This window comes from Schistocerca cancellata, chromosome 3, assembly GCF_023864275.1.
Source record: "Schistocerca cancellata isolate TAMUIC-IGC-003103 chromosome 3, iqSchCanc2.1, whole genome shotgun sequence".
Lineage (NCBI taxonomy): Eukaryota > Metazoa > Arthropoda > Insecta > Orthoptera > Acrididae > Schistocerca > Schistocerca cancellata.
Window position 1 is genome coordinate 415,737,761 of NC_064628.1, and position 24,754 is coordinate 415,762,514.

At 43.0% G+C, this 24,754-nt stretch overlaps 1 protein-coding gene across 1 annotated transcript in view; it reads left to right on the top strand.

Moving 5' to 3' along the window:
- Positions 1-24,754, top strand: part of LOC126176347 (diuretic hormone receptor-like) — a 171,403-nt gene that overhangs the window by 23,537 nt on the left and 123,112 nt on the right. Inside the window, exon 3 of the mRNA XM_049923499.1 lies at positions 11,671-11,764. Within this exon, the coding sequence (XP_049779456.1) occupies positions 11,671-11,764 (94 nt within the window). The remainder of the gene's footprint in view (positions 1-11,670; positions 11,765-24,754) is intronic.

Consider the following 24,754-nt stretch of genomic DNA (forward strand, 5'->3'; position numbering starts at 1 on the left):
AATTAAAGTTAAACTTTCAAACCGTTGTAGAAATAACACCACCGGTAAGAATGACATGAAACTGTGATGTAATATTTTCAGAGAAGCGGCAAAATATATGGCAGAAGTAAAGTAAATAGTTACAAAATGTAGCAACAGATGGCACTGTAAGCATCATAATTAAATAGTGATCGGCTACAAATGACAAATGAATCATGTAACAATGCCTAAGGTGTAAGTTTGATGCTAAAAAACTGTACTACTCAGTGTACGTGGGTCTACAGGTGTGATACTTTTGGTTCGTAAGTCTATCCATGATAGCAAGGTCATATCATATCTGATGAAAAAAATCGGTTTTTAATTGTCCTGAGGCCAAAAAAGGGCAGAAAAACCATCACTTATAACAATTTTTAATTATCCTGAGACCAAAAACTGCATACATAGCATCAATCACGTTGGTTTTTAATTGCCCTGAGACCAAGAACCTCATAAACGGCAACAATCACATCGGTTTTATTTGTCCTGAGGCCAAAAAAACGCATGAAATGAAATGTGTGACGATGGCCTCCCGTCGGGTAGACCGTCCGTCTGGTGCAAGTCTTTCGATTTGACGCCATTTCGGCGACTTGCGCGTCGATGGGGATGAAATGATGATGATGATTAGGACAACACAACACCCAGTCCCTGAGCGGAGAAAATCTCCGACCCAGCCGGGAATCGAACCCGGGCCCTTTGGATTGACAGTCTGTCGCGCTGACCACTCAGCTACCGGGTGCATGATAAGCATCTATCGAAATCAAATCAGATTATTAATTTCTGTGTGGCTGGCGGAAAACATATTCAATACACTTTACACCGTTTCCTGCAACAAAATGAAACGTAGAAGTAGCATCTTCCACAACTGATCGCATTGTTTCCAGGGTCTCGTTCAGAATGTGGTGCACAATGCGTGCCTTCAGTGCATGTCAGTTTGCAGTTGGTATGCTGAACACAACATCTTTCAGATGGCCCCGCAGCCAGAAGTCACACGGATTAAGATCAGGTGATTGGGATGGCCAGGCTATAGGGAAATGGTGGCTGTTTAATTCTAGCATTTCCGAAATGGTGCTGCAGCAGCTGCTTAACTGGATTTTTGATGTGCAAAAGTGCGCCATCTTGGATACAAGTGACCCAATCCACATGTCCATGCTCTTGGAGACCTGGACTGATGTGATTGCACAAAAGACCCTCAGAGTGCTTACCACTGACGGTAGAGGTAACAGTACCAGAAGCACCTGTCTCTTCAAATAAATATGGCCCTATGATAAATGATGCCATAAACCAGCACCACACAGTGACCTTGTCAGGATGAAGTGGTACTGGTTGATTTGTGTGTAGATTTGAGAAATTGCAGAGCACTCTCAATTCTGATTGGGTGACATGTTGCTTAACGTTCTTAGGGAAGATGATTTTTATTACGATCTGACTTCATCCATATGGTGGGCAGTACTTGACGCTGTTCCTTGTGTGCTCTAGTGAAGGAATACCTTTACCTGCGTTCAACGAATAGGGTGCCGATTCAAACGAGTGCAGTAAAACCGTTCGGCGACTGAGGGCCGAGGGAAGTGCGTTTTTTTTCTGTGGAGCCCGGATGAAGACATTTCCAGACCGCCGAGTTCTGTTGTTTCATTCTGCAGACATGTAGGATGGCACTGGTTGGTTTTCGGTCGCGTCCAGGTAGGCTTACTAGCGCCGAGGAAACTCCGCTGCAGTAGGCAAAGCATTGAAGATTGGCAATAAAGCAGAGGATCGGCCCTTGTTAGGCAGGAAGCCAACAAGACAACTGTGGGATAGTTCACTGGCAGCCAGGCGTACAGACTCTGCTACAAAACATATTTGTGAAGGCACCAGGCATTTAGAAAGTTAGTGGCCAGTCTTCGGAAGCTTCGAAATGGATGCAACATGGGAGGTAACAATCTTTTTGTGGAGGGCTGTGGTTCCATCCTGATCATGTTGTTAGCACAAGACATGGCGTAAATGCGTGGGAAAGAGGCCACGAAGCTGAATTTTTCTTTTCTTTTCCTTTTTCTCCCAATCAACTTAGCGTAGCGATTGGTCAAATCTGTGTATGCAGCGCAAGGAGCAGTCTCCCAACTTCGAATGCGGTGCTCCAGCTCGTGATTGGCTTGTGCTAAAGTGGGAGTAGTCTAAGTTGTAAATGGGCTTTGCTACCGAGCTGGCTAGGAAAGCGGGGGGAAAGAGAAGAAGTCACTCTTGTACTGGCACTTCGCTAGTAAAGAACTGCAGGTCACTACCTAAACGGTGAGAGTTGTGTCCTTTGCTAGTGTGTCACGGCGCTGGCTCCAGTATATGTTTTTCAGCACCCTGTTCTTACAAACCATATTTTTCTTTTCGGAATAGTAGAGTATCGATCTTTGATAGTAGGGTAGTTTTTGTGCCATACCCAGCCCAGGATTCACGTGTATGAAGTCAGATAAAGCGATTAGTAATGTGGTTGGTGTCGTGTTTCAATCCCCAGCTGATCAGTCTGTCCACCATAGACCCCACATTAGTGAAAGCGTTTGTCAAATATAAATGTTTGTGTGAGGTTTCTTTATCGTTTTTTTTTTTTTTTTTTTTTTTGTCTTGAGATAGTATGAATGGATATGGAAATACCGTGTGGCTAGGGCCTCCCGTCGGGTAGACTGTTCGCCTGGTGCAAGTCTTTCGAGTTGACGCCACTTCGGCGACTTGCGTGTCTATGGGGATGAAATGATGATGATGATGAGGGCAACACAACACCCAGTCCCTGAACGGAGAAAATCCCAACCCAGCTGGGAATCGAACCCAGGCCGTTAGGTATGACATTTCGTCGCACTGACTTCTCAACTACCAGGGGCGGACAAGGTATGAATGAATAAATCTATTTTTAATTAGTTCACAACTACTCCCTGTGTTCTAATGAACATTACCTTTGCCATTTTTATTAAAGTCCTGATTACAAAAGGAAGTAGCACGCTTGCATATTTTCCATAGCCCATATTAGACAATTCTGCGTATTGATATATCCTGTCAGCTGGAAGTGGGCTTCAACTGTCCACAAAATCTTCCACGGCCAATTATTTTCCACTGCCATGCGAGCAAGAGTTTCTAAAGCGAAGGTCTCTCTTGCTGTTGGGGCAACAGAAAGCAACAGGAGGCTTATGGGTAATTTTGAATGGGTAACATAGAAGGATGATTCGTAGTATTTTACGTACCGTGCTCACGGGTATGTCCAATGTTCGGGCATTTCTCCGTGCACTCCCAGTTTGCACACCACCACTCGTCTCCGCCTGCATTGCTGTGGCCACTGCTTCCACTGACGTCACATGAATTCAATTCCTTTGCACACCCACTGAACTTGTCTCTTTGAATTTTCGAATCATTTTCTCCAGACCCACAGCAGTCATCGGACCAACGCCTTTTTTCAACCCTGTCAGTGTCCGAAACTTCTGCAGAGCGACGTGTGCACAGTCATCATCCTTGCGACACAGGTTTACTAGCAGAGCGCGATCCTGCATTGAGAAAGTAATGGCGAACGTCGCAGACGCGAAAGAAGGAAAAGCCGTATACTCGGCGTGTTTATACCCACTTCAATAGATCGTGCACGTGACACGTGTTTTCATTTACGTAGTCTGACACATACAGTGCCATCTATTGATCAATTTTCACACTTTTTTTTTTCTTCTGCCATACAATTCCCCCTTCTCCGATAACATTCCGTCGCCTTTTGACATCATTCTTTCCATTGGTGTCATTTCTACAGCGTTTTGAAACTATAATTATAGTCACCCTGCACATCTTCAGGTGACACACTGCATGCAGTTCCGTGTTTTATGCTTTATGCTAGAAGAATACCGTGGCAAAAATACGAAGGTGTTTGATCACCGAAGTACAGGGAACCAATTGATATTGTGCTGTAGTACCGCACTGGGCGCTCATCCTGGGTGCTCGTGGTTCAGATCCACTTTTAGATTTCCCACAATTCACGTTAATTGCTTCAGGAGAATTACAAGGCGTTTTTGTTGTAAAGAACTCACCCGGTTACGTCGTCTAGTATTTCCTAGTCAGAGCATGCGCTCCAAATTTAATGACTTCATTGGAGAAAAACTTGTACAGATTGACGCCTCTAATAAAGATCGTAAGGAATTACCGCGTCCAAGGCATAAATTACCCTCACCTTTTACACAAACGGAAGATGACCCACCTATATACCGCCTAAGAGCAAGATAACAAACCGTAACATTCCATTGTCGTTTTTCTCTCTAATAATCTTTTCTACCTCACAGTGTCTTTATAGCAAAAGGGGGGAATGGATGGCTCTATGGTGGTTGGTGTAATTGTAAAGTTGGTTTCAGGAAGCTGACAGTGCACCACTCTTGGCGGGGTAGCAGTGGAGCGAAGGGTGGTTGTATGGGTTCATTTCGACGTATCATGGAACATTATATTAATTTTATTAGTGATTAAAGTACAACAGACTTAGCGTCACTTGGCAATGGCAACGCCCACAAGGATGTTTCCCGTAGACAGTGGTTATGGAGGTGCTGAGGGAAGTATGCGCCCTGCAGCCTCTGTCAGCTTTTGGTGTCACAGAAGAACAATGACGTCAGCGAGGTACGTGCAGCTGCCTGGGCGACGTACGCCATAACTGGAAGTAGCTTCACAGCTAATGGCAGGCTGCACCTGAAGTGCGTGTACCTCGCACGGGAAGACACGTCTGCCGGCCGCTGTGGCCGAGCGATTCTAGGCGCTTCAGTCCGAAACCGCGCTGCTGCTACAGTCGCGGGTTCGAATTGTGCCTCGGGCATGGATGTGTGTGAGATCCTTAGGTTTGTTAGGTTTAAGTAGTTCTATGTCTAGGGGACTGATGACCTCAAATGTTAAATCCCACAGTGCTTACAGCGATTTCAACCATTTGAAGACAGCTCTGATTAGTAGTGGATGGTCCTGGAAACGGCGGCGGACACCACAGTGTGCCCGCACTGCAGTGGTTGGCCGAACTTCTGCCAACACCTGACCGCAAACAGCAATTCTTCAGGGTAGAAGGCGGGCAGCGATTGGAAGTAAGCTCGGAGGTGACCCCCACAGCTGGGAAGTGTTAAGCCCACAACCTCGGACTCAGAGCCAACAGTAGGGCTGCAGCATAAGGAATGTCATGTAGATTCATGTCGACTCGTGGACTCGCATAGATCTCCCCTCGAAGCTTTTGGCTGCCATATTGCATCCATCTGTGGAAAAATGAAGGTTATTTATACGGGATTGTGCGTATTTGTTTTGTAAGGGCATCGATCCACATCGTATGTCTGAACAAAGCCCACAGCTCAGATGTGGAACAGTGATGTAGTGGCTCTGCTTCTTTGCAGATTTTACAAATCGGCTCTTTCGGCTGGGCGGCGATGTGGTGATTGCTCTGCATCATAGAGGCACTTCATGTTGTATCAGCAGCCAGCCCCTGATGTAACAGCATCTGTTCGGCTCCGGTCTCACCTGCTTCCTCAACTTCTTGTATTGGCTATGGCAGCATCGCTACGTCATTCAGTCATGCCATTTTTGGCAACAAATCATGAACATCATAAATTCTTCATTTTCTCTTCCTTTTGAACTGATGTTAGCCAGTAAGGCCTGGTGATCAGCTACCGCTTTTTCTAATATTTCAGTGCAAGGTATTTCTTTTATTATGTAAGTTTAAATCTTTGTTGCAAATACGTTAAAATTATAGGGTCAACAGCAAGTAAATTAAATTTAGACTAATAACCACGGGGAAGGCTGTTCTTTAACTAGCGAAAATTTAACAATGCGTTACTATCGGCTGACAATACCAAAGTGAAGGCCTCCTTATAAAATCAGAAACGATGGATCAGAGCGCACTGTAAGAATGACACTACCGCTGCTCAAGAAATATTAACATGAAAATGTCAGTTTCTGACGATTTCTGTGACTAAATTGAAAAATAGTACGGTAACTTACAGTGAGGTGACAAAATTCATAGATTGCTATCGGACGTATACAGTTGGCAGCAGTATCGCGCACGCACGGTATAAAACAGTGTATTGGTGGAGCTGTAATTTGTACTCAGGTCATTCATGTGAAAAGGTTTCTGACGTCATTATGGCCTCTCGACGGGAATTAACAGACTCTGAATGAGGAGCTACACGAATGCAGAATTAGATTTCGGAAATCGTTGGGAAACTCAGTATTCCGAGATCCACAATGTCAAGAGTGTTCCGAGAATACCAAATTTCAGGAATTATCTATCACCACGTCAACACAGTGGCACACCGCCGTCACTTAACGATCGACCAAAAATGTTGAAATGTGTGTGAATTCCTAAGGGACCAAAGTGCTCAGGTCATCGAGCCCTAGACTTACGCACTACTTGAACTAACTTATGCTAAGAACAACACACACAAACACCCATGCCCGAGGAAGGACTCGAACCTCCGGCTGGTAGAGCTGCGCAATCCGTTATAAGGCGCCTCAAACCGTGTGGCCACAACGCGCGGGTAACGATTGACAGCAACGGCGTTTGCGTAGAATGTCAGTGCTAACAGACAAACAACACTACGTGAAACACCTGCAGAAATCTATGTGGTACGTACAATAAACGTACCAGTTAGGACAAAGCGAAATTTGGGGTAACAGACGACCGATTCGAGTGCCTTTACTTTCAGCATGAGATCGTGTGCAGCGCCTCTCCTGGGTTCTTCAGGATGTCGGTTTCACCCTACATGACTGGAAAACCGTGGTCTGGTCAGATGAGTCCGAATCTCAGTTGGTAAAATCAGATGGTACAGTAAGTGTGTCATGCAGACCTCACGAGGTCATGGATTCAAGTTTTGAATGAGCAATTGGGCATGCTGCTTGTGACGACGTAATGGTGTGGGTTGTGGGGTCCTCCATTAAGTTCGACTACTTGGAGACCACTGGCAGCCATTCATGGACTACGTGTTCCCAATAACGATGGATTCTTTATAAACGACAATAGGCCATGTCACCGGTCCACGATTGGTTGACGATTCATTGTTTACAATGACTGATTTGGCCACCCAGATCGCCCGAGATGTAATATATCGAGTATTTATTGGACCTATCGAGAGGTCCATCCTGCACTGGAAGCACTTCAGCAGTTATGGAGTACTGTAGAGGCATCATAACTCAATATATGTGCAAGAGACTTCCATCGACTTGTTGAGTCCATGCCTCTCCAGGTGATGCACTACTCCAGGCTATCGGAGGTCCAACACGATATGACGAGGTATTCCATGACTTCCGTTACAGTGTATAATGAAGGAAGAGAAGAATGATTCGAATAAAAGGAGCGATTTATTAAACATTCTGTATGGAAGTTACTGACAGCAAGCAACAGCATTTATTTACGTAGAATGGTCCTCTCCTCTCACCCGCACCCACTCTATCCCCGCCAAAAAGAGAACTTGTTATTACCAGAAGCGTTCCTGCGATGCTAGCCATAATCATTTAGCAGGAAACTTTGTTAATTAATCGGGACTTGGGTTGTAGGTACGTTAATGACCCAGCAGTTTCCTCGACGCGCCGTTCATTACCCCATTCCCTTTCATTCACCCTCCACCTGCTCGCCGGGCGGCGCTTTCAGCTGATACACTTTGGGCACGGAGTCTGCGAGATCATATCGTCAGCGCTGGCCCTATGGGGCCATTCTCACTAGGGGTGCGCCCTTTTGGAGGCCTGAAGGAAGCGCGGAGGAGGCTACAGGCGTGGCCGGGCGGAGGCGGGCAGCACCTGCAAGAGACGCGGAAGGGGTTTTCTCATTAAGGCGGCGGCGCCCGAAAACTCGGGCAATTACTCCGGTGAGCAGCGCTAATCAGCGCTCCTTATCTGGCGACGCGGCCGGCGCGAGTTGTTGGGAAATTAGGTTCCGATTGATTTCCCGACCTTGCCCTCCTGTGCGACCGCGCTGATTACGGCAGGGATGTGCCAGGGAGGCCGGTGGCGGTGGGCGGTGTGTGCACGGAGTGGGGGTGGAGGCGGAGGCGGAGGTTGGAGGCAGGGGTTGGACCCCGCAAAGGCCCTTCTGGAAGGACGCGGCCCAGCCGCAGACGCGCGGTTGCCCATTAAGGGCAGCCAGCAGACGGGCAGAGCGGACCGCCGAAGACCCCACATCTTAACCGCCATGCTAAATTCACCCTCCGGTGCGTCTTTGTTGCTCCTCTGCGATTCTCATCTTTGGGAACTTCACTAATTAGGACGCTCCCTTAGGTGGTAATCTGAATAACACAGTGAGCTGAACAAGCTTATCCGCTACGACAGAAGTCTCTTTGCAATTAAAGTAGACATGAGATTGCATAGTCTTAACTTTAGACGAACGCAAGCAGTGTCACATGCCCTTTCTCGTTGGAAAACTGCGCAGAAGTTTGAAATTAAACTCAGAAATCTTCCTTTTTTACGAAATTCCACTTTATTAAATTATTTTGGTCTCAGATTAGAGTCTATAACAGTTTACTCGTTTGGAGTGAACTGAATTACTATCACAACTATTACTTTCTTACGAAATAACAGGCCAAAAGGGCACATAAATGACTTGATTTCAAGTGACCAGGAATTGCGTTAGGTGCCTATTTGTCGTGTTACTCTCATAACAAGATACTTCACCTGACGGTGACACATAAGAGTCAAAAGCGATAAACGTTTGCGAGGTGCTGGGGTGGAGAAGAGATTGTACCTCTTTAATTTTCATGAAAACGAGCCATGCACTCGACCCCCTCCTTACCTACCAACTTATTAATTATGCACACAGTGGTAACGAAGGGAAATGATGGTCGACCCTGCTACTAGGAAAAATAAGGAGTGCACACACAATAATTTAATAAAAATCGTAATCTAATCAGAGAAAAAAGAGAGAACTTTATCATAATAAATAGGAAATGGTCTTCTGCAGATATCTACGAAATGACATGCAGAACAAAATATTACAATGAGATTTATTATACATCAGAACATAAATTCAGATAATTAACGACACAAAGAGTAGGTTAAAGGATAGGGTATATTAAGGGATAGGATATACTGAACTATTATGAGAATAAGAGTTGGCTCGAGAACAAGGGACTCCTACTCTCTGTGATGCAATAGATTGACGATAATGACTGAAGGTCCTAATGAATGAAATATTGATCTCCTGACTATATAGCAGTATCACAATTAGTGATACAAATGGGATCACATGGAGAAACAAGCAAGGTGGACTTGTAGCAAAGCGAGCGCGCGTGCTGCTGAGGGATTCAGTGTAAAATTGATAAGATCCTACAATGTCGGAGCCGCAAGATACTGTCCAGTACTGAAGTCTGCAGCACGTCCGCGGTAGGCAGCGTCCTGATCACGTGGGCGCCGACTTCTACCGTGCAGTAACTCTGTGTCAACCCCTGGCCTCGAAGGATGTCGGAGAATTCTAAGTTCTTCCGAAAAAGAGTGACCAAGTCGCAAGACTGTCCGACTCTGACGAAGATCAGATCCCGAATCCCCATTGCCCGCGCAACGCAAGAGCGACGCCAACATTGCTCAACTCCCTGCTCTCCTAGGAAACCGCGAATCAGCATTCAGTGCTGATTCCAGAATTCCCTCACACTGTCTCAGAACATAATTCGCGCCAATACGATCGTTCCCTCCAGTTTCGAGCAGGGCATTATGTTGTCATGTAGCCTCAGTTTTAAGTTGACCAATCATGCTTCTGCTATTCAGCCGAGGGCACTGAACTTGCCATTTGACCGGCTACGAAAACAACCTACCAGCGGCCATCCAGCGCCAGACAGTCGCACCCAGCTAGGCACGGTCCACAAGTATTTTCAGAATCAAGAGGACAGAGCAGTCAGTCAGTGCCAGGAGTCTTCGTTCCGGACGCGCTGGAACGGTAAACATATACACGGCGGCGACACTCGGACGTCTCTTAGGTCGTTTCGCCCTGCATACAATAGGCGAAACTCGACCGACGTCAGTCGTTCCGCCAGGCACTTAAACCCAGTGTACGAACCCCTCAGAATTCGGGGAAGTGCAGCCCCCAACTGGAAATGCAGTGTGCCGCGTCCTCCGATGCTCGCCTTGCACAGGCCACAGAGGGAAGTAACTCAACATGCATAGGAATCAAGTGAAAAGTAATTTTGAACCCTCAGTACAAATACTCTCATCAATAACCTTATTTGGTCTGTTACCACCGTGCAATGACATAGAACATTAATAAAATTGATGAAAATGAGAGGTGACATGCAAAAGAGGACATGGAAACTCTCACGCCTACAATTCATATACCCTGATATGGGATAAGTCTTGAGTAGTATTACAGAGTGTGAAACTCTGCTACAGGCCTGTGGTAGTGCTTTCAGATTACTTCACCCTTGGAATCCAGTGGGTCGACATCTATTTCGCAATGGTCTAGCACAGCTGTTCCCAATCTATAGTTCCCCTCTGAGTCCTGTCACACAGTGAATACACTTGACACTCCATATACATTAGGTGCAATAGCATCAACAGGAACTAATAAAACACAAAGATCGCTATCGGGTCGCGATCCGAAGTAAACAAAGTTAAGCCAAAATAAGTAAAAAATTAACTTTGTTACGATACTCACAGTCCATTTCAACACAGTACCTTATGTTAATGATTTAACATCTGCCGGCCTTGTGGCTCAGCGGTTCTAGGCGCTTCAGTCTGGAACCTCGCTACCGCTACGGTCGCAGGTTCGAATTCTGCCTCGGATATAGGTGTGTGTGATGTCCTTCGGTTAGTTAGGTTTAAGTAGCTCTACGTTCTAGGGGACTGATGACCTCAGATGTTAAGTCCCATAGTGCTCAGAGCCATTTGAACCATTTTTGTTAAATCCCATAGTGGTCAAAGCCATTTGAACCATTTAACATCCAACACTAAATGAGCTATACCAAGAACCGATTTTGGGAAGGAAAACACAATGCCAACCGAGCAAGGTCACTGATACAAAACATCGGACCAATGTTTTGCGTCACTATACTCACATGTGTCACGACTGCTAAAAACATAGTCTTGCGCGTCTGCTGATAACGAAGGCCTAGGAACAAATGTTTTTCCAACGGTATCGTCTCCAGACTGGCTCGCAGAATAAGTGCTCGAGCCAGCCATTTAACAGCTGGAACTTCTCTCCGTACTACCCTATGTTTTAGTATTATTTTTATAGTAATTGAGACTTTGAAAAGTAATTAACTCCACAGATAACTTGTAGGGAGTCACATTACTTTTACCTATATGCTTTTCATATTTTATTTGATGTTTATAGTAAACAGCACATACACAATTTAAATCCAGGTCTGTGATTCGTTGATTTCGTTTCCCGACGGATACCAGCTTTTTAGGCAGGCAAGGCAGCATGAAATGTTGCGGCCATTGCACCCGGCATCGTGGTAAGCCACCGGCTTTTATTGGCGTCAATCAGGCTGTAGAATTTGATCGAGTCGCCTTCTTTTTCGTCGTTTTACTTAGGACTTTTATGCTTCTGCATCCACTTCAACTATAGCTGGCGTTTTTCACTGATATCCATCGATTTCAACGTTTTCACAGCACCTGACATTACACTGACTGTCTCCTTATTTACTTTTTCTGGCCCATTACAACCAGTAATCATCCCTTAAAGCTCTGATGTGATAGATGATGACTCTTCATTTATGTGTGTTACAGGGAGCTGAGGTGTTTACGAAATACCATCCACACGAACCTCATGTGCACCTACATCCTAGCGGATTTCATGTGGATACTCACGACCACGCTACAGGTACGACAGACATTCACTTGAGCGCAAGCAGATAGGTGTAGCTCTAAGAATAGAACCTCGTCGTGAAATATTAGCGAAGTTCGTGGAATTAATTTTATGTTTCACTGTTGTGGATTCGAAGAACACTGGTTCACATCTAACAGTTCAAATTATCCTTCTAAGTTTACCGTGTGAGCGTTGCAAAATAACAGAAATTTTGCTGCCTGATTGCCGTACAAAGACCTCGATGGCTTCAGTGATTGTTGCATACTGATGTAAATTTCGATAATTATTGTATTTATGTTTTGATCTGTCTCTTCCGGTAATTATTTCTAAAAGTATTTGGTTATGAGTAATTTTTTACTATTATATACCGGTTTCGGAAGACTTTCCGGCATTGTCAGATGTCCAGTTTCCACGATTCCCTATCGTCCCATCAATATTATCTTAAATCTCTTGATCTCTGCTTTTACAGATCCCTCTACCCGAGTTTTTCTTTCTCGACTTTCCAAGCTTTCTGCGGTTCGATGATACCGACAGATTAGTCGCCTTAGGTAGCCTGGATCCGTGCATCGGCTGGACATGAGGTTACCATAGTAATGGTTTATATGCGATATCGGTAGTCAGTGTGTCTTCTACATCCATGTGGCATGTACTTGGGAGTTTTTTAAGACAGAACAACCATCACTTGTCTGCAAGATCGAAGATACATCTGCCACAATGTTCTCAGAGAATACCTGTCCTCGCAGATCCGATATAGAAACGATTAATATTATTTTAGCAAACTGCAAGAAAGGGACACCACCTTGTCGGAGACATCTTCAGTGCCGGCCGGGAGGGTTTACGTGCTTCATCGGAGCCAAGGGCTGTGCCGGCGGTAGCATAGCTGCCCCCACGATCACCGAAGCTGGGGTGGTCTTTACAGAGCAGCCAGATAAAGTGTCCCACAAGACAAAGCAGGGGGCCTTCGGAGGCGCGGTCAAGCCAATTTCCCTACAGAAATAAACCTGATACAATTTTTATCTGACCAAATATCTTCGAGGATAAGAAGATATCCTATACCAAATGTCAGGAGGCTTCTTGGAGATGGATCATGGAGTAGATGTTAGGACACGCTGTTGCCCTTGGGGCATGCAGGGGATGATCCCAGAAGTCGGTCCCAAGAGGAGCAACTATGTACAGAACATGAAGTTTTATTTTTTTCAAACTTCTTCCTAGAAGGCTTTACGCATGGACATCACCCACTGATAGCGAGGAGAAGAGCATCAGAAATCAGAATGATTTTATTCCATGAAGCTTCTCGTATTGAGAATTGAGGAGCGGTCTGTATGTTCTTTGAATAAATTTTTATAGCAAAACACGAGTTCGAAACTACAATTTTATTGACAGTCTCCACAAATACAATGTGATTTTTTGATCTTGAAAACCTTTTCTGGTTGTACGCCATATTCAACTGTGCGTTCATTACTTAAGCCATATTAATATTTTTGTAGAGAGTACGTTTCCCATTTTCGATAATCTTGTGTGAAACGTGAAATATAAAAGTTTCTGAATATCTGAAGATGATCGTTGTATCTGTAGGATACGGGCAGTAAAAAATTGTTATGAAAGAGAACTGAGCTACAAAAGAAATTTTTTTAATGATTTTTACCGGTTAAACAAAAACTAAGAAAATACGTGGAATCCATTAAAACATATCCTGATGCCAATATCAGTAATGACTATAGCCCTTAAGTAATTGAATTAAATGAATCATCTTAGGAACACTAGAAGGGGCATATAGACTTAAGGAATTAGAAAGTTCTGAAGTGAGAACAAATGTTGGCGATGTTCTTGAGGAAAAAATGAAATCAATAGAAGAGACTCGGCCTACAGAAGCAGAATCCACTTGGAACTATTTGAAAGACAACATCTCAGGTCCAGGAAAATTGAATTGCCCATAAAGTACAAAAAAACTGCACGGAGACATAAGCAGAAAATGCAGAGAAGTGAGGGAATTATGGGCTACTGAGAAATATAATGAAACTGAGGTACGTCAGGAGAAACAAAGTGAGCACATGGCTACCGAGGAACAGCTACGATTGGATGGCAGATGATCTCTACCAATCGACTAGCTATAAAGTGAGTCACAAAGTAATTTTAATTAGGATATAGTATCGTGCTGTGGCAGTTTTGGATGAGCACAACTCTCTTCAGTACGGGAGAATTGTGGTGTCAGCGCATTATACGCTTCGCGGTCTGTTCGTGATGTGGACGTCCACAGGCCCAGTGTCTGTTTGCACAAATCGTCATATACCTTTAAAATTAAATGGGAACGACAGAAGAGAGCTTGAGAAATCTCAAAATCTATTATGCAGTTGCATAGTAGGCGGTTACTGTAAACTTGATATGAATTGACCTTATAGTACCATGCAGACAGAATTTAGCAATGAAAGAACAGTAAATTAAAACGATCGGAAGATGATAATCATTGTTGTGTACATGAAGAAGCACTTCGTGTTAAATTAGCATGTATGGAGAACGTGAACAGCAACATATCTGAAGTCGTACGCAGTTACAACACCTTTCGTTAGAACTGAACGAAGAGTTTGGACATTTTATTGTACTGAAAAGTTCGCTGCTTAAGGCAATGGGAGTGCCTGAAATAATTTTTTGATTTAAGACCCCTATTGTGGAATTTATGAAGGAAAATGAAGTGTAGAAACGAGATTTAGAAAATTTGGAAGGGACAGCTCATTGATTTCAACAGATCTCCGTGAAAGCCTGGAGAATTGCTTTAGTTACTGAAATTTCGGTCATGCTTTAAGAGGGTATACAGCGTTTGTGTAGCAACGTCAATCCGTTCAATGTGACCATCTCTCCAGTGGCTTCTGGCCACTATGTGTAGGGGAAAACGTAAAGGCAGTGGTCGAAAGATGGGTTCCACAGAGATACTTAGAGCAAGCTATTACAAAAGTGACTTAGAAGCAGGAAATAAAAAAAGGAGAAGAAAAGTAAAGAAAAAAGAAGGAATAACGGAAAGCGGCCGTAGAGCGGAAAAGCAGTAAAAAGAAGAGTGCGAAGAGCAGGAAACCAAGCTTAGAAGTTTTTTTTATGACAACGATGAAGACACTTTGCACTTCGAAGAAAAATTTCAAATTTAAAGCAGGAAGTGCAATGTATCGATTGCCAACTATGCTCCCTCTGCGCTCATGATCTCTGTACAGAGAGTTCTTTGATAAAACAGTTCTTTAACCTGTTATTTTTTAGATTAGATCTAAGAGGCCATTTTCACACTTACGTGAGGTAAAATATTCGTTTTGGCATAACGTGGAAATTCAGTTGTTTGAAGTACTCAGTCCGATCCTAAACATATGGGTTGACTCCTCCACAGAAGATTACAGCAACCAGACACTTTTTACAATGCCAGTTATTTCTTTAAATAGCGCCGTTACCGGTTTCGAACCGCCAGGTACATCTTCAGACGGCTAGTTCACGTTTTACATCAGATTTCACTTTTATTTCCCCACCTGACGAAATTTCCTTCGGATAATGGTGTCCTACAATGAAAACAAGATTGAGGCAACCTCTTTTTAACTGTGACTGTGCTTCACGACAATTTTAAGTGATGTACACAAATTGTTATTACTAAAGGGAAGATGTGTCGGTTACTTACGATGAAGACTCCGCGCCATTACGTTCCACTGCAGGTTTCTCATCATCTTGCAGCAGCGAAAACTGTATAATGCACTTTTTGTGTATATACAGGGTGGTCTAATGAGCGTGACCGGGACAAATATCTCATGAAATAAGCGTCAAACGAAAAATCTACAAAGAACGTAACTTGTCTAGCTTTAAGGGGGAAACCAGATGGCGCTATGGTTGGCCAGCTAGATGGCGCTGCCGTAGGTCAAACGGGTTTTTTAAAATAGGAACGACCATTTTTTATTACATATTCGTTTAGTACGTGAAGAAATATGAATGTTTTAGTTGAACCCCTTTTTTCGCATTGTGATAGATGGCGCTGTAACAGTCACAAACTTATGGCTGACAATTTTAAACGAACAGTTGGTAACAGGTAGGATTTTTAAATTAAAATACGGAACATAAGTACGTTTGAACATTTCATTTCGGTTGTTCCAATGTGATACATGTACCTTTGTGAACTTATCATTTCTGAGAACACATCCTGTTTCAGCGTGATTACCTATAAATACCACATTAGTGCAATAAATGCTCAAAATGATGTCCGTCAACCTCAATGCATTTGGCAATACGTATAACGACATTCCTCTCAACAGCGAATAGTTCGCCTCCCGTAATGTTCGCACATGCATTGACAATGCGCTGACGCATGTTGTCAGGCGTTGTCGGTGGATCACGATAGCAAATATCCTTCAACTTTCCCCACAGAAAGAAATCCGGGGACGTCAGTTCCGGTGAACGTGCGGGCCATGCTATTCAATACCGCTTCAACCGCACGCGAGCTGTGTGCCGGACATCCATCTTATTGGAAGTACATGGCCATTCTGTCATGCAGTAAAACATCTTGTAGTAACATCGGTAGAACATTACGTAGGAAATCAGCATACATTGCAACATTGAGATTTCCATCGCTAAAATGGGGGCCAGTTATCCTTCCTCCCATAATTCCGCACCATACATTAACCCGCCAATGTCGCTGATGTTCCACTTATCACAGCCATTGTGGATTTTCCGTTGCCAAATAGTGCATATTATGCCGGTTTAAGTTACCGCTGTTGGTGAATGACGCCTAGTCGCTAAATAGAAATCTGCCATCGTCCCGTAATTTCTCTTGTGCCCAGTGGCAGAACTGTACACTACGTTCAAAATTGTCGCCATGCAATTTCTGGTGCATAGAAGTATGGTACGGCTTCAATCGATGCTGATGTAGCATTCTCAACACCGACGTTTTTGAGATTCCCGATTCTCGCGCAATTTGTCAGCTACTGATGTGCGGATTAGCCACGACACCAGCTAAAGCACCTACTTGGGCATCATCATTTGTTGCAGGTCGTGGTTGACGTTTCACATATGGCTAAACATCTCCTATTTCTTTAAATAACGTAACTATCCGGCGAACGGTCCGGACACTTGGATGATGTCGTCCAGGATACCGAGCAGCATACATACCACACGCCCGTTGGGCATTTTGATCACAATAGCCATACATCAACACGATATCGACATTTTCCGCAATTGGTAAACGGTCCATTTTAACGCGGGTAATGTATCACGAAGCAAATACCGTCCTCACTGGCGGAGTGTTACGTGATACCACGTACTTACACGTTTGTGACTATTACAGCGCCATCTATCACAAAGCGAAAAAAGTGGTCCAACTAAAACATTCTTATTTCTTTACGTACTACACGAATATGTTATAAAAATGGGGGTTCCTATTTAAAAAAATATCAGTTTGACATATGGCAGTGCCATCTAGCGGGCCAACCAGAGCGACATCTGGTTTCCCGCTTCAATCTAGACGAGTTTTGTTCTATGTAGTTTTTTCATTTGATGCTTATTTCGTGAGATATTTGGCCCAGTCACTATCACTATCACACTAAGAGGTTTCATCACATAGAGGTATGTATACAAAGATGACGATATTACAACCATAACAATACCAAAGACTTTCACTCTCAGAGCTATTTCATTATGTACATGTATGTGACAGTAGAAAATTACAAATTGCTAATTTTACATAACTTACTACTTACACTGAAAGAGAACTGATGAAATTAATATAAACAAATAAAGCAGTCAGTTATAAAGTGTTACTGCAGTGACATTACGTAAATATTATGGTATACAGAGAAACAAATGTAAATGATAAGGGCCAGCTGTACGTAAGTAAATATTACAACAGTACACGTATTATGGCGTACATGAAAGCGCAGTAGGTGGGTTGGGATGGAGGTGGACATACAAATATTACAACAGTGGACTTTTTGCTTTACTTTAAATTGGAATGTAGGTGAAAGAAATTTTGAAGAAAGGCTGCATTGGCTAACTCGGTTTGTTCATTGAGGAGATTTTGTGGTGATTTGCTTTTGTGTAAATACATTTCAATCTCATTTCATTTCCTCAAGCCAATTCTTATGGCTACCTTTCTCAGCATGGTGCAATACTTGTACGTGGTCTTCAATGTTCTTTATGCCATGACAGTTCGTAGTTGTGTGCACGTCAAATGTGGATTTTGAAATGTTGTTCACACGTATGGCATCTATATGCTCTTTAAACCATGTCTCAATGCTTCTTCCAGTTTGTCGTATATAGTAAGTGAGGTAACTTTGACAGCTGAGTTTGTGTATGCCAGATTTTTTGTATGGGGGGGGGGGGCTGTTATTCTTTAAGTTGTGAAGTGCTGACTGCTGGAGTTTGTTGTTTGTGTGGAAACTAATTTTAATGTTTGTGTTTCAAATAGCTTACATATTTTATAGGATATGCTCCCTAGGGAAGATAGTGCTATATATTTTCTGCTATTTTCTACTGTGACTTGTGTAAGTTGCATGTTTGTCTGGTATGCATCTTTGTTGGCGAATGGTTTTTGTTTTTTTGTAATAGTTTCTCTATTGGGAGAGGGCTGTATTCATTGTTTGAAGCTATAGTTTTAATGATACTGATTTATTTTTCTTTTTTAACTGGTTCAAGAGAACTTTGTGTAGGTGGTTCAGCGTGGATCTGGATAACAAGATGAGCTGTTGATACATATGTCAGTGAATGTTGGTTTTCTATAAATCTCAAAATCGTGCTTATGGTTTTTGCTGGTGATTTTTACTTCTAAGAAATTGATGCTGTTGTGCTTCTGATGTTCAATACTAAATTTGATGTTTTTGTGCATGCTACTCAGATTTTTTGCTAATGTGTCTAATTCCTCATTGGTGACATCAAAAAGTACAATTTTATCATCAACACATCTTTGTAGTAGATGATTTTTCTGTTGATGTGACTGTCAGCTTCAAAAAGTGGTTTATGTAAATATCTCTTAACATCCTAGCTAGACTCTACCCATTGCCGACCCATCTTTCTGTTTGTATATTATGTTATTGACACTGACGTAATTCTAAGACAGTACCAAGGTGAGTAACTCAACGAGCTCACAGATCTCTGCCACGGTTAGTTTCTTATGTTTCAGTAGATTGTTTCATGGTATCCTCTATATGGGTGTTAGAATAAAAGTTTACAGTGTCAAGTGATGTAAATGTGTCTGTTGGGGGAATGTAAACATCTATAATATTGTCAATAAGTTCGTATGTGTTGTTAGCTGAGAACTTGTTTTCAAATGTATGGTACGTATTAAGCAGATCAAGCAGTTTTTTTATTTATCCTACATGAAGAGCTGTTCCTAAAGTTCATGATTGGTCTGATAGGACAGCTATCCTTGTGGGTCTTAGACGGTGACCGGAGCCAAGGTGCAGTAGGGTTCATGGAAATGCAGTCACGCACGTCTCAATTAGTTAGCAGAAAGTTAAAATTCTTAAGTGTTTTCTTAATTTTTGTCTGAAATTTAGAAGTAGGATCGGAATGTAATTCCGTTATGTTGTTACTATTGAAGAATAGCATGGTTTTGTCAACATAATCTTTTTCACACATTATCACTGCGCAATTACTTTTATCAGCTTTCATTATTGAAGCTTTATTCTTAGATAGTTTGGAACTGATGTAATTTAGAACGTTTAGGTCACTGTTTCTGCGTGAACTGTTGTTTTTGAGGTGTCTTGTTGTTATGTTATTGCTTTGAAGGCCAAAACATTGACTTCCGTGGAATTTAATTTAGCAGCATCACATGCAAGTTTAGTAGATGCAGTAAGGCTCTTCAAGTTATTGGCATTAAGTCTTGGCTCTATGTTATGCTTTAGACCTTTGTTTATGAGAGCAAGCTCATTGTTTGTAAAACTGATGTTAGTTGAGTTAATAGTTCTGTCATGAAGCTGATGTAAGCTATCATATGAGTTTTGGAGGGGAGGTTCGCATTCTTCATTTTCAAACTATCTAGTTTTTTTTCTTATGCCTACACAATACTTTCTGCTGTTCTTTTTCAGTAATGTTCTCTGTGTTTTGTAATATGTAGGAGGATTGAAGGCTGGAGAGGCAATTTCCAAGTTGCAAGTGTAGACTGTACTCCTGCAGTTAAAAAGACGTTGCCTCGCGTCTTGTTTTGGTTGTAGGCCACCACCACCCGAAGCAAATTTCGTCAGATGGAGAAACAAAAGGCGAAATCTAATGTAAAACGTGAAATAGCCGTCTAAAGATGAACCTGGCGGTTCGGAACCGGTAACGGCGCTGTTTAAATAAATAAACAGCATTGTAAAATGTGGCTGGTTGCTCTAATCTTCTGTGTAGGAGTCAACCCATATTCTACACACAGCCGCAGGCTCAAAATGTCAGTTATTGACAAAATAGCGTGATCCTTAAGAGCTTAAACTATTCTATAGTGAGGCGACGAAAGTCATGGGATGCCTCGTAATATCGTGTCGGACCTACATTTCCCCGGCGTACTGTAGCATCTCGATATGGCATGGACTCATCAAATCGATGGAAGGCCCTGCAGAAATATTGAGCCAAGCTGCCTATATAGGCATACATAATTGCGAAAGTGTATTGCTGGGTATTGCAGGGTTTTCTGCCCGAATTGATCTCTCAATTATGCCCCATAAATGCTCAACGAGATTCATGTCGGGCAATCTTGATGGCCAAAACTTTCGCTCTAATTGTCCAGACTGTTCTTCGAACGAATCGCGAACACTTGCGGTCCGGTGACATGGCGCATTGTCAACCATAAAAATTACTTATTTGTTTGGTAACATGAAGTTCAAGAAAGGCTAGAAATGGCCTCCAAGTAGCCGAACATAACCATTTCCACTCAATGATCGGTTCAGTTGGACCAGAGGATGCAGTCCATTCCATGTAAACTACCATTATGGAGCCACCACCAGTTCGCACAGTGCCTTGTTGACAACATGGTGCATGGCTTTGTATGGTCTGCGCGCCACTCGAACCCCCACCATCAGCTCTCACCAACTAAAATCGGGACTCGTCTGACCAGGCGACGGTTTCCGGTCGTCTAGGGTCCAACCGACATGGTCACGAGGCCGGGAGAGGCACTGCAGGCCATGTGTTGTCAACAAAGCCTCTCGCATCGGATGGCTGCTCTCATAGCCCATTAACTCCAAATTTCGCCCCACTGTCCAAACGGATACGTTCGTCATACGTGCGACACTGATTTCCGCGGCTGTTTCACGCAGTGTTGCTCGTCTGTTAGCACTGGCAACTTCACGCAAACGCTGCTGCCCTCTGTAGTTAAGTGAAGGCCTTCGACCACTGCGTTGTCCGTAGTGAAAGATAATGCATGAGATCTGGCATTCTCGATACACTTATGACACTGTGGGTGTCTGAATGTCGCATTCCCTAACGATTTCCGAAATGAATGTCCCACGCGTTTAGCTCCAATTACCATTCCGCGTTCAAAGACTGTTAATTCTCGTCATGCGGGCATAACCAAGTCGCAAACCTTTTCACATGAATCACCTGAGTACAAATGACAGATCCGCATATGCAGTTCCCTTTTGGGCTTGTGTATACGATTGATTCTACCGCCCTCTGTATATGTATATAACACTATCCCATGACTTTTGTTACCTCACTGTATAGTATACTTTAGTAGTTGTAGATTATCATCCTGGTTTCTTTGCATATCTTCCTACTAATAATCAGGTAAAAATGGGAATACATTATGTTGGCCAATTTGGGCAGCTCTCTTCTACATGCTATAGATGTCACGTCAAGGAGGTGCTCTTAACTGCGTAGACAGGGCATATTCCTATGTGAGACAGTGTTACGCTATTAAGGCAATGGAAGTCGACAGGAATGTTGATGAATTTATGCCCTAAATAAACTTCCTTATTTAGCTGTACATATGAAATGTAACATTGTCAATCCAGATGTATTGGACGAACAATTTCGATATCGCGCTGCAGCGCTGAACAGAGTTAACGTTTTCAGCCTTCGCAGAATACCTCTTCCGCTACTACATAATTCAGTTTTAATCATTTAAAACTAATGGATCTGACTAATCGAAATCGAGCAGCGCGGCAGGCAAAAGCTGTTATAAATAACCCGCTTCGTGCGAAATGATGAGATTTTCAGTCTGCAGCAATCAATTTGCCACGCACAGAGCGCCGGCCTCCTGCAATGGCGTTCGCATGCGCGTGTGACCCGGTGGTATTTTTAGTTTTTTTTTTTTTGTCCTCTGCAGTGCTGTCGTTTTGTCTGCGGCCGGTTTCGGGATTCGAGCACACAGCCATTTGTCAGGGGCGACCGGAGACGTAATCTGGTCGGCGCCGGCGTCGCCCTAATTGGTTTACCCGGGGCGCTGCGAATGGCCACCTCGCCGCCCTAATTACAGCGCAATCCGTCCCGCGGGCAAACAGGTGCGAACCGGACCCTGCACATGGCTCATTTTCATTCGCCGCGAAAGGGGCATGATTTTCAAAGATCATCGCACCCACGTTAATATTCCTTTTTATGTTATTTCTTATATTATAAGGTATGAAAGGGAAATAGAGATTGACAAGGGAATGAAACAGAGTTGTGGCCTATCCTAGATGTTATTCAGTCTGTGCACCGATCAAGCAGTAAAGGCAACTAAAGTAAAGAATGGAGTAGAAATTTAAGTTCAGGGAGAAGAAGTAAAAACTTTTAGCTTTGCTGATGACATTCTAATTCTGTCAGAGACAGCAAAAGACTTGGAAGAGCAGTTTAACGGAGTGCGCAGTGTCTTGAAAGGAGGATGTCAGACGGACAAAAGTAATACAGTATAGTCGGATATAGTCGAATTAAATCAGGTGATGCTGAGGGAATCAGATTAGGAAACGAGACACTTGAAGTAACAGAAGGGTTATGCTATTTGGGCAGCAAAGTAGATAATGATGGCTGAAGTAGGGAGGAAATAAAAAGTAGACTGACAATGGCAAGAAAAGTGTTTCTGAAGAAGAAAGTTTGGCAGTATCGAATATAAAATTAAGTTTAGGAAGTCTTGTCCGAAAGTTTTTGTATGGAGAGTAACGGTGTATGGAACTGAAACATGGACGATAAGAGAAGATTTTGAAATGTTGTGCTCCAGAAGAATGGTGACGATTGGATGGGTGGATCACGTAATCAATGAGGAGACGAAAGAAGGGAAGGGATCGGTTGGTGTGACACATTCTTAAACATCAAAGGATGGAAGGAGGTAAATGTGGGGGGTTCAAATGGCTCGGAGCACTATGGGACTTAACATCTGAGGTCATCAGTCCCCTAGAACTTAGAACTACTTAAACCTAACTAATCTAAGGACATCACACACATCCATGCCCGCGGCAGGATTCGAACCTGCGACCGTAGCGGTCGCACGGTTCCAGACTGAAGCGCCTAGAACCGATCCACCACACCGGCCGGCTAAGTGTGGGGAGTAAAAATCGTAGGGGAAGACCAAGAGATGAATACAGTAAGCAGATTCAGAAGGATGTGGGTTGCAGTAGCTATTCGGAGATGTATAGGCTTGTACAGGACAGAGTAGCATCAAACAGGTCTTCGGACTGAAGACCACAACAAAAACAACAACGTATTGTAATTGTACTCGTTACTGTACCAATGTGGGCGCTACACTAACCGCCCAGGCGACGATTTTTAAGAGCGGGAACCTATTCGAGCATCGTTTACGAATATTGATACAACCAAGAACGTATACTGGATTACAGCTGAAGACACTGGAGAGGGGAATCGTAGAGGTTTCGTGGAAAGAGCAGAGTTTGAGAAAATGAAGCACAATCTCTTACAAAAATAAAACTTGTGAGAAACTGTGTTTATTAATCACTAAATGTATTAATGTGACCAGATTATAACTGGCGTCCTGCATAGCTGAGCGACGAGCTCGACTGACTACTGTTAGGGGGATTCATTTCAGTTACCGGTACTGTCAGGCGTTTTTATTTGCTGGGAGGGCTGGCAGGAGACCCATTCAGCCTTGTGATGTCCGTTTAGGAGCTACTAGAGTGATAAGTAGCAGCTCAAATATTTGGGAAGATGAGAACAGCCGGAAATTTCATGACCTTAGCAGTTAAGTCCCATAAGATTTCACACACATTTGAACATTTATTTTTTGCTCTATGCAGTATCTCATACTGCACGACTGATAACGCCTCTTACCACATCTGCTGACATAATGACTGGTTTTTGTGTATTTTTTAGTTATAAAATGTCACTTCCCCACACTACTTGAATATGAGACAAGACATAAAGTAAACACAGACACTTTTGAAGTTCAGCTTGAGTAATATCTTATTCATCCATGCCATTTAGGCGTGATCATATTACATATGCTTTATATTTTATAGAAACAGATATCTGTTGTGAAGTTATCGTCTTAAATTGTATTTCATTTGTATTATTACATTGTATGTATTAATAGTGTTTTCCTATTGGTATATTGAGCACAGAAGTACACTTAAAAGTGGAATTAATCATAAACAATACATTCTCTCACATTATCTAAAACATTCTGACAATGTTGAAGTGGTTAACCGATTCCACGCCTGTAGAAACCTACTGGTACTTAGTTAAAGACATCGTCATACCAAGTTTGATGTGCATTTTCATCCGGAAGGCAATTTTCCTGCCGGTTTCTCGGTAAGGATCCGCAAAGAACTTTTGATGGCTTACGGTTAGAGTTAAAAGTGTGTGAGGAATGGCTTCCCAAGCAAACTGCGGATGATGTTTTTATGAATTCAGCAGAATACATTATAGTGTACTTGCAACATGTGATGCAGTTTTGTTGGTCGTTTTACTTACATTGCAACTGTAAGGTGTCTCAGGTGTTGCAAAAGATACCAGATGCGATGGACACTTCCCATTTGGAGCGAGCAGATGCAAAAAATTATGTTCAAACTGCCGGTTGCTAGAGTGTGTGTCTTTTCATACGGATCAGCCATTAATACATTTTTAAGAAGCTAATATAAAGGTATCATAACT